Source organism: Tachypleus tridentatus, chromosome 7 (genome assembly GCF_004210375.1).
Source record: "Tachypleus tridentatus isolate NWPU-2018 chromosome 7, ASM421037v1, whole genome shotgun sequence".
Classification (NCBI taxonomy): domain Eukaryota; kingdom Metazoa; phylum Arthropoda; class Merostomata; order Xiphosura; family Limulidae; genus Tachypleus; species Tachypleus tridentatus.
Genome location: NC_134831.1, coordinates 40,959,106 through 40,970,719, shown reverse-complemented (window position 1 = coordinate 40,970,719; position 11,614 = coordinate 40,959,106). Strand labels below are relative to the sequence as shown.

Here is an 11,614-nt window from a genome sequence, read left to right as displayed (position 1 = left end):
ACTTTACAGCCAGTAAAATTTGAAAGCGATATAAGAACTATTTTCACTTTATAAAATGTTCATACAGAAAATAAACGTGCTATTCTCGTGTTTTATTCTTTCTGTCTTTTTAAAATTTAATATTAAGTAATTTCATTTATGGAAAATTACCAAAGTTGTGTAGAAGGTAAGCTTGCAATCATTACCTGATCACGTGCTTTACCTTCATTGGTTAATCTGTGTTTCTAGTCACGCCTTTTTACCATAAAGGGATATTCACAACAAGAAACAGCTCACATGTTGGCAGTGTTGGATAGAAAGAACGCTGAGGAAAAGGCCTCTACGTCAAGAAGTATTTAAGGCTATTCTAATTGGTAAGATATATTTAACTACTATTTAAAAAACAGGTTGAAAGAAGGAACATTCGGACAAACTCCAAATAAAATTAATCTATGATAATTACCACGAAAGTTAATTCTTAAATTCAACCTTCATACTTTCGACTTGCTTCCTATATTCTCCACTACGTGTGTTCCACATATTGCATCATATTTAATTGTTTTATGTTTAGGCCCATTATATCGTTCAATACAAATAACTGATCCAAGTGGGGAAGATGTATGAAAGCGTTCATTTTTTTTATGTTAAATGAACGGGGACTAATGATAAATACTGGAATTAATTGAAATATTCATGTTATTTTTGTTTATATATGATGCTGCACCTGCGAAGATATGGATTAACTTGTTTGGTATTTAAATGATTTATAACAATGTATCTTAAAAAAAAAAAACTGATAGGCACACCATCGGTAGTTTTAGGGTTAAGAAATTTTATCTGCCTATATTAATTATATTAAGCCATTTTTGGGCGTTTTATTTCTCTACGGGGGAATAATTCTGAATAGTCTTTAAATTCTTTAATAGTTTTGAAGATCGATATTCTTGGTTTTGATGTAAAAACAAAGGTGAACTTTCATTTTGCTCACCTCTGTTTGAATTACAGTAAATGTATAACCCTTTAAGTTCCTTTTCACACTACAATTATGGTATGACGTCATAGCTACGGTTTCTCATCAAGTCGAGAAAAGGCGGTACTACGCCATTTGCAGTAAAAGTACGTTGGAGTAGACTTAAATTATTTTCTTAAATCGAAGGATAATAAACTACAATTTAATAATTATAACTGAGACATCGTGATAGGTATGAGAAAAAAATATCCGTGGAGAATCTCTTGTCTGGTTTGTGTCATGTATAACGTTATAAGTTTGGGAGTTAGACGTTAAATCGTTGGAATGAAGGTAATTCAAGATGATGCAATATATGTCAACGCGTCGTTACCTATACAACTGTGACAGATCAGACATCCAAAGTTAACTTAAGGTGCTATAGAACCAAAATAATACGTGAAATGTTTGTAGGTACAACAAGATATAGGTCATTCTTTTACGAGAGAAATTCTTATTCCCAGGTAAAATGCTTACTATAATTTAAAGTAGTTGAGTTATTAGAACTAGTGTCACCTATTGATATTTGTAAGCTAAAAATTATTTGAGTAAATCGAATGTATTAATGTTTAACCTACGTGAACGCATTTTATTGAATATTTTGTTTTAGTTTTATAAAATTTTTAAGGAAATTAATCATAAAGCTCTAAAAATGTATTTCGTAGACGATATAACTGATGTATAGATATTCGCTTCGATAATTGTAAAATTTTATGGTGTCAAAATTTACAGGGCCCGGCATGTTGAGGCGTTTAACTCGTAATCTGAGGGTCGCGGGTTCTAATCCCTGTCGCAACAAACATGCTCGCCCTTTCAGCCGTGGGGACATTATAAAGTTACGGTTAATCCCACTATTCGTTCGTAAAAGAGTAGCTCAAGAGTTGCCAGGGGTGATGATGACTAGCTGCCTTCCCACTAGTCTTGCACTGCTAAATTAGGGATGGCTAGCCCTCGAGTGGCATAGCGCGAAATTAAAAAAACAAACAAAATTTACGGAAATGGAGGAAAAGGAACAACTGTAATTTACAAGTAAGTTGTATATTCTTCGTATAGTTTTGAAAAAAAATAAAATTTATATGTATAAGTTAAAGATTTGTTGGTGAAATAATTCGTCTTGCTAATCTGTGATTTAAACTAATAGGGATTTTTAGGTGTAGAATTATTTTAACTTGTGAAAATCATATTAAAATTGCGAGTTATCAAAATTTTTGAACCATTATTTTTAACTGTCGGGATTTTAAATACCGTTAACTTATCCTTTTCTTACTATTATTAAATTAGTTGTTAACGTTCTGTTTTAACTTTTGAGACGTTTCCTTGTTAGTTTCATTAAATATAAATCATCTTGCCACAGACAGTAATAAACATTCATTATGTCTCGTATAGGTTAAGTTGTTAGTGGAGATTATTTCCCAGCGTTGTCGTCTAATGTCCAGCATGGCCAACTGTGAAAAGAGGCTTAGAGCCCTGTTTCGTGGGGCAGATTCTGTGTGTTTTGATGTCGACTCCACAGTCTGTCGGGATGAAGCAATTGATGAACTTTCAAAATTTGCCGGAAGAGAGAGAGAAGTAGAAGAAATGTAAGCATTAGCAGTTAATATTAAACATTTGTAGAACTTGTATATTACTGCCTTCAAATACAAGAATTCATATTTAGAATTCTGAAAATACTGTTGTTTCAATAATTTTTTTAAGCTTCTGTGAGAGGATAATCATATTTCATCAGCTGATACGAATACTTTCACAAAGGTTTTTTTTTTTTTTTTTTTACAAATTTTATATTATCATTGTTAAGCCTAGATTATCTAAATTTTTTCTAATGCTGTGTTTTTCATTTACAAGATGTCTTGAAAATGGATAATCATTAATGTAATAATGATTTTTTAATCAAAGTATGAACATTAAATGATTCTTTGCAGTATAGCATATGAACTACAAGGGATTATTTGATCCTTCAAGGCTGATAGTGGACACTTGTGTGTTTTTTATTAAGTGAATATAAGCTTTGGAAATATTTCTCTTTATGTTTTGGGAATTTATTAATTCCTATAACAAGCCAGCCTCCACTACTGCTAATGACACTTTATTACATGAGCTAATCACCCTATTAGAAAAATAACTGTCTTTTTATTGCTTGTGTCCTTTCATCTGTTATCTGCAGAGTACAGAACATTTAACCTATCATTCCTTTGGATAATCTTGTGGCCTTTCATGTCTTCTCTGAACTTCTTTTTTTTTTTTTTTTTTTTCCATATCAAGTCATTATTCTTTCTTGAACAGAGAGACCAAAGTTGCACAGAACACTCCCAACTTTGTAATAAGAGATAATGAACCTATTTTGACTTATGGTCAATATACCTGTAAATACATTCTAAAATTCCATTAACTTTACTACTAGCAATAGAGCACTGCTTCAATTGCTTGAGTGAATTATATCTACTGTCAACATTATTTTCTCTATTCATGTTACTGAGTGGGATCCCATCTATAGTCAGTATGCGATCCTAATTGTGAAAACCCAAATTAATTATTTCACTTAAAAGTCATGCACCAAGTGTTTGACAAACTCCTCAAAATTAAACTGTTTAGAAATGTTTGATCTCTTAAAATATGGTTTATTAGTAGGTATGTGATATTGCTTTAAATTATTTTTTCACTTGTGTTTCATTACAACTTTGGATTTAATAGTTTTCGTTCTTGTAAACAAAGCAGAATCGTAGTGTAACAAATTCCAGTAGTATGTTTTAGTACAATATTTAATATAGTGAAATATACTAGTTACTTATTCAAGTTATATTACCATCTTACTATTTTATACCAGGTAGTCAATGTCTGGTTGTCATGATAAACAGCATACATGTAAATTGTGTGTACTTCATCTAGGAAACTGTAGTTCAATTACTGAATTTGCTATTGTAGGCATAGCAAGAACAGCAGAGTTTTGGACTGAAGATGCACAATATGCACAGTGTAGTTTTGGATTATGAGATGTTTGAGTTGATTTTAGTATTGTGTTAATGAAATTGTCATTAATATTAAACTTTCTGTGTTGGAAGTTATCATGTTTGTACACTAGTTGCTGTTCTGATGCAGCCTTCTCTTCATTTTCATGATCAGTTTGTTTCATTTTTATTTATAGTTTTTATAAAAACAAAAAAACTGCAGTTCTGTATTTAGCTTTTTAATCGGACTATGACCAAGACTTAATATTCTTTGTCTGTTCTGACTGGCAGGACTCGCAAAGCCATGCGTGGTGGTATAACTTTTAGAGATGCCTTGTCAAGACGACTGGATTTAATTCAACCTTCTGTTGCCATGTTAGAAGACTACTTGGAAACCCATCCACCACTGTTTACTTCTGGAATTAGGTATGAGATTAAAGGTGTTATGTTGGTGCAAGGAAAGGGGATCATATAACACAAAGATCTTGTAAATCAAATAAATAATTAATTTACTGTAAAGATTAGTTGAATTACGTGTGTGTATGTGTGTTTCTATGTATGCATTTTCAAAAGAAAACAAAATTTATACATTAACATAGTGTCTCAAAACTGTTCAATACACTTATAGTAGCACATAGAATAACATTTAAAATGTATACTATTTGTTAATGTAACACTAGATGTACCTCCTGCAGGGTCACTGAAAATCTTCTGTTTGTAGAGTAAAGAATATTTTCATTTCTTGTTATTTAAATTTGTCTTGTGTTGTGTTGTAACCTATATAGGGCATAATTCTTGTGATTCATGACATTTTCTCATTTTATTGACATTGTGAAAATACAAATTATAACCTTAGGTGTTTCTTGTATTATGTCATTTTGGTGTGTACTGACCAACTATTGGACAATACACTACTGTAAAATGGTTGAAACAGAAGGCAGTATTTGGCCTCTTTTGTTTTTTGGGAAACAACAATATTTGTATATAAAGTTTTGAAGGGTTATTCCTGCAGTAATAATTCTCAAATATAGCTTTTTAATAACAATATTTCTACTAATGATGGTAAGTTTTTAACTTTTTTAAAATGATTTTAGAGGTAATTACCATACCCAAAATTGATTTTTCTCATTAACTCTCTTGTTCTTCAATTTGTTTCTTTTTTGGTAATCTGATAGATGGAATATCCCCAATGTTGTTAGAAGCTGCTGGTGTAAACACTTTCCTTTAAGAAAATTAAATTTTTGGAATTTCTTGACAAATGTTACAATTTTGTTTTGTTTTGTGTGTATGTTCTACTGGTGCAGTAGTGGATTGAATGTATTTTATTTGGATTTATTTTGTACTTTTCAGAGCAATCGGTTTACTTGATTTTTGCTTTCTATATTTCTTCATTTTTCTATGGAGCTGACTTTTTGCTTTTTGAATACATCTGTCAAAATATTTAGGAAAAAATGATTTAAATTTTATTGTTGTTAAATATTGGGTTCAATACCCATTGTGTTACTTAGGAAGATCCTTGTTTCCAGAACATACAACATTATTATTTATTTATTTTTTACCTAATGATTAACTATATATGCCTGGAGACCCAAACATATGCAGTTTGGAGAAATAACTGATCTGGAGTATGTTACAAAAGAATGAATAAAATATTTTAAATTATTATGTGTATTCTAATAATGTTACATTATTCATCGGTATCTACCAAACTGTAATAAAAGATCTCTGTCTGAATGTATTAATTTGTTTATGTTAAAAGGATATTTAAGCAATTAAAGTGGAGATTGTTTGTTTAACATAACATTCATAGAAAATTACGTTTTTTTTATCAAAATATTTTCTTAGTTTCTGTTTAATTGTGGTACTCATAAGTCGTTTTCTAAAATCCAAATTGTTTAGTAAGCTACATGTTATATTAACAAGAATACTCCTCTGATGTATAAGCAAATACAAAATGTCTGTCTGTAAAATTTTGGAAGCCTGTTTTTTTTGTTTTTTTTTAAAGTGTGTGTTATATTCACTGGTCTATATCTGTATTCCAGAGAACTTGTGAAACTTCTCCACCAACGTGGTGTTCACGTATATTTGGTATCTGGTGGATTTCGGACCATAATTGAACCTGTTGCTCGAGAACTAGATATTCCATTAAAAAACATTTTTGCAAATCGGCTAAAGTTTTATTTTAATGGTAAATATTGAGAGATAGGGAAAGACATTTTTGATAATGTATTTGTAAATTCCTTTTAATGATATATAATTTTTCTCAGTTGTATGTATCTTGTTAGTTTTTTGTTGTTTTTTTTTTCTTTTTTAATGCGATTTTAAGAGTGAATGCTATGGGGTTAAACCTTCAGCCTGGTTGGTAGAGTCTAGCATATTGTGTTCAAATCCAAGGTAAATAATTTGTATTGAAAAGCGAGAACAGAACTTTAGCTTGAAAGATATTTAAGTTAACATTCACAATATGTATAACAACAACAATGGTTTTTTTTTGTTTTGTTTTTTTACACACCTCTCCGTATATTAATTATGTGTTTGCAAAATTTAAAACTTATTTCTTGAGTCATGTAATGAAAGTTTTTTAAATATGTTGTTTAACTAACATCTTTTAAAACAATTGCACATTTTAACTAAAATATGTTCTGTATGGAAAGCCAACCTTTTGGATTGTGCTAGATTGATTCAGGTGTTCTGTTAAAACTATGTGTAAAGGAATAAGTTAATTCTATCCTGTGACAGTTTTATAAACACTTTGTTTATTTCTGTCTTATATATAAGTGATCTCTTCTAACTTTGGCAATACAACAGTTTATTCATTGAACCCATATTTAAGATTTGTGTAACTTTAGTGACTATAAACTAAGTTTAGAAATTGGGATTTAATTATAATAAAAGATACAGAAGTGTTGTTATTGAAGTCCCACAAAACGGTAGTTTCATGTGTAGATGTATAGTGTAGTTTCTTCTTATTCTGTTTTATTTTTTTTATTTTAGGAGACTATGCTGGATTTGATGAAAACCAGCCAACATCAAGGCAAGATGGAAAAGCTCAGGTTGTGAAGTATTTGAAACAGTATTATGGTTATCAACGATTAGTGATGGTAGGAGATGGTGCCACTGATCTAGCTGCTTGTCCTCCTGCAGTATGTATTGTATATTATTAATATTCTAAAATATATAAATTATAATAATCACTCTACTTTCATAAATAATATGATTTTAAAGAAATGACATTTACACATACTTTTTTGTTTGCTAATAGCTTACAACATGTATAATCTTTCATTTTCAACCTTCTATGGTACAAACGTTCTCACTAATGATGTCTAAACAGGTCATTCTGTAAGAGAATTTTTTTCCCTAAATTGGTTCAATAGTTTTAAGACCAGTTTTTTCAGTCTAAATTAAATTTTTTTTTGTTAACAACCAAAAGACCTTTTATTATTTTACAATGCTTAAAGTATCTGTAGTGTTTGTTTTTCAATAGACTGATAACCCGACCACAGAATGATCTTCTTTACAAAGGGTCTTTTTAAATGTAAAAGCTAAAAATGTTATATTAAATTTTTGTAGATTTTAGGTGTGTTCTTAGAATGTATTACTTCTGTAAATTTTTTGGTAAGAAACAAAAGCTGGAAGGAAATGGTAGTTATTTTGGAGTCTAATAACTAACTACATTTTAAACACTCTTTGTGTATTGGGTTATGCAATGAGATATTTTCACCAGTGTATTGCTGGCTGTGACTTGTCTTTTTTATTCTCTTGTTTTTAGGATGGATTTATTGGATTTGGTGGTAATCAGGTGAGAGAGAAGGTTAAACAAGACTCAAAATGGTTTGTGGGATGTTTCAGTGAATTAATAGACGAACTGAAGCGAAATTAGGGCTATGATAAACAATTTGACTGCAAAAGTCTGTTAATAGATTGTTGTGCTGACATAATATAGTTAAAAAAAATCGTTAATTGTTGCCCATTCTTGAGACAATATAATTTAAATTCATTGTTTAAAATTCCACAGATCTTAGTGATTTAAAAAAGAATTTAAAAAATCCCAAAATCAAGAAGAGAGCTGATTTTAATGATTAACAGGTAAATATAGTTAAAACTGCATAGTCAACAAACAATTTAAGTTAAATAAAAAGTTGAACAATTACCCAGATTTTATATATTTTTATTTAAATAAGCGTGATGTTTCAAGCTACAAGCTGCATCAGACAATGCAGTTTTCTACAAAGGTACTTGTGTATAATTCAGAGAACTTGTGTGTGTGGTACTTGGACTGTTGAGCATGAAAATTCTAAGCAAAATTTATATCTATTACATAATAATTACAAGCCATTAAAAAGATATGTGGTTGGCAGTTAAGAATTAAAACAAAAGTAGAAGGAAGATTAGAAATGTACAGGAAAGAAAAGCACTCATTTAAATCGGGGGGGGGGATTGTAGTGTCCTCCTCTTTTGTAAATATCTGTTTGAGCACTAATAAGTTTATGAATCAAGAAGTCCTCAACTTTATGGTTGTTGATGGTGAAATATTTGCCTATAGGTATCTTGGTTCTGCAATTTAATGTGGCTTAGATGTTCTCGTGCTTGATCAGAGTTAGGAACCTGTTCTATGTATAAAACCGTTGCATCTCTTGCAAGTTTTATACAGTGCATGATACATTCAGTGGTACATATATAAAAGACCTGGTCTTGTGTTGAAAATTGTGTTCTTTCCTTGTATGTATCCAAGGCTGTTTATATGTTGGTAGGTGACCCACCTGTTTGTGTGTGGGTGTCTGGAATATCGTTTTGGTTTTGTTTAAGGTTTCTGTGCACTAGGATTTATTTTATTTTAGGTTTTTTTTATGCCTGTAAGAAATAATGGGTAGATCCTTGAAAAGAGATTTAGTGGTAGGATTTTCAGTAAGTGTTCTGTAATTGTTTAGTATAACATTATACTAGAATTAGAAGAAGTGGAATACGATTAGCGTTTTGTTTTTCCTTATGGTTGGGTATACGAGGTAGCTTTGGTGACTGCATTATGGATGAGAGAATTGTCATAAAAAAAATCTTCATGTCTTTGGATTTAGATTTATAATTATCACTTTGTAGTTTGTGTAGTTTTAGGAATTTTGAGTAAGGTATTGACTCTTTGTTACTGTACAGGTGGGAAGAGTTAATATGTTGGTACATGAGTGAATGTGTTTCTTTTTAATGTATGCCAATGGTCAGATGGTTGTCTTGTATGATTAAGGGAGTATTGTATTTGATATTTCACAGGTCAATTCTATAAAGAAGGTGGAAAGAAAAGACAAAGTGTAGAAAAGTTTCTAAATCAGATTTAGGCATAGATTTAATCTCTAGTATGCCTTCAATGTAGCAACAACACATCATTTGGTTAAATTCAAGATTCTTGGTGTATCCAACAAACAGGTTGGCAAAGGTGAGCCTTGTTCTAGTCTCCTTAGCAACTCTGTAGATCTGTTTGTAGTAGTTACCATTAAAAGTAAAGGCACTATATGTAAATACAACTTAGGCTAAACAGTAGAAGTATGTTTTGAAGGTCCAGTATGGTTTTTTGGTCCAAGAAATGTTTTAGTGCAGTTAAACCTTCATTGTGTGGGATAGATGAGTACAATAATTGTATATCCTTTGGTAAAGATTCAGTGTTCCTTATCGTTTAAATGTGGATTTGTGATTTTTGAATAAAGACCTGAGTGGTGTTCTTTGTGTGTCTATAAATTCGTGATAAATGGTGATACAATTTCAAGGTAGCTTGAAGTTTGTTCTCTAGGGCAACTGCATACAGATACATTGGTTCAGCTCTCATATCCTTCTTTATGGATTTTATGGAGTAGATAAAAAGCAGGAGTTCTAGGTTCATATACAGTGAGATTCTTGGCTGTAGTGGGTGATTTGTCACCATTGATTATACCTTCAATTGTAGACACTTAAATTGTTCATGTGTGAAATTGGGTTGTCTTGAAGAGGAGTGTAGAAAGTACTGTTGTTGAGTTGTCTCAAACTACTGAGGTTCTACCTTTATCTACTGGTTTTATAACAATGTTATCTCTGTTGCAGATTATTTAAAGCTAATTGTTTGTCATGAGAAATACCTCTAGTCGTCTGGTTTAAATCTAATATATTGATTTAATTCCTACACTTATGAATGAAGTAATCATATGTGATGAACTTGCTGGAAGATGGCATCTATGAGGAGTATTTTAAAGAAAATTTAGAGAATGGGCTCTCAAGGTTTTGGGGAAATGGATTTTCAGTCTTTGTGAAAATTGCATTTGATATCTTCCATTGGGCAAAAGGCATCTACAGGGTGGCCCGTAAGTCCCTATCCGTCCATGTGTTATTATGTTATATTCAATTACACATGTATTATAAATTTGGCTATATTTCTCTGAAAAAAAAACAATGTAAGCCCACTTACACTTTTAGAGCGTATTGTGCAGAATATTATGCAGCGAGAATGAGGAACAGTACACAGATACACTGGATACATAAGATATATGGATGGGTAGGGACTTACAGGCCACCCTGTACATTACTTTTGACAGGAACAAACTTAAGTCCTTTTATTAAGGGTATTTCTTTCCTTGGAACAGAGTTCCAAAACATTAGGAATTGTGACAAACCGAATGTTTTTATACATTTTTTATTATATGTAGGTGAATCTTGATCTAGGAAGTGCATGTATATTTGTAGGACTTGTAATAGGTTTCTAGGCTTGGTTTTATGTTGTTTGGTTTTCGTTCTCTGAAGTTATGTTGCCAATTGTTCAACCTATTATTTATTCTTAATGAATGTAACCAGACGTGTTAACTTTGTGACATTAATTAAACACCTAAATGTCAGACTAGGGTGTGATAGTACGAAAATTATCTTTTACTACAAACGTTTTAATGTATATTATCATTAGGCCTACCTTCTTTCTGTGGCTGGGAAAAACAATTAAGTGTTTTAGTGCAAAATTACATGTAAAATTGTTAATTGAACGTTATATTTTTAAATACGCTGCTGTCAATATTTGCTCTGATGGAAATTACATACATGCATATATATATATATATATATATATCGATCTTTGTGCTTTGAGAGTTTTCGCCAAAATGTATGCTCAGAAATAATACTTTCGAAAAGGAAAGGATTTACTAAAAATGTCTTCCCCCCCCCACCCTAGGTCATATACTGAGGTTGTATTATAATGTTTTGAGTGAATATTATTTTCAATTTGCTAGACCATTTGCAAAGACTACTCGTCAAAAAACAAACAAAGCTTGTCTCATGAATGAATTTTTTTTGTATTTCATTTTCTTTAAAAGCATGCATTAGATCCATAAGTAAGTTTATCATTGTTCAGCTCGTTTATGAATGTTAATATATTAAAAATACAATATTTGTAAATTTAAAGGCAATAAACGAATGCAAAATATGGTGAATATTTGTTATATTACTTGTTGATTTTCTTTAAAAATGTACGGTGATGTGGAATCGTGATCTAGAAGTTTTTCGTTAAAAATTTGAGTTTCCTTTTTTCTGTGGCTTCGCGGTAAATCTAAAGGCTTCCAACACTACAAATCGATTTTAGAAACACTTTGGATGGAGACCAGCTAAGCCATTATGCTTTGCCCTTAACCACAACAAATTTAAATAGAGAGGAAGGGAACCACATTAATTTTGGATTATATGG

At 31.0% G+C, this 11,614-nt stretch overlaps 1 protein-coding gene across 2 annotated transcripts; it reads left to right on the top strand.

Annotated features, from left to right (window-relative positions):
- Window positions 1-219: 219 nt before the first annotated feature.
- On the top strand, window positions 220-11,363 carry aay (phosphoserine phosphatase). 2 transcript variants are annotated; one of them, XM_076511261.1, is made up of 6 exons: window positions 220-353; window positions 2,372-2,565; window positions 4,219-4,353; window positions 5,970-6,115; window positions 6,922-7,070; window positions 7,700-11,363. In XM_076511261.1, exons 2-6 carry the CDS (start codon window positions 2,414-2,416, stop codon window positions 7,808-7,810), a joined length of 693 nt encoding a protein of 230 aa, XP_076367376.1. In that variant the 5' UTR covers window positions 220-353; window positions 2,372-2,413; the 3' UTR covers window positions 7,811-11,363. The 2 variants fall into 2 exon arrangements, with proteins under 2 accessions (XP_076367376.1, XP_076367375.1); XM_076511260.1 differs by lacking the exon at window positions 220-353 and adding an exon at window positions 1,057-1,449.
- The last annotated feature ends 251 nt before the right edge of the window (window positions 11,364-11,614 follow it).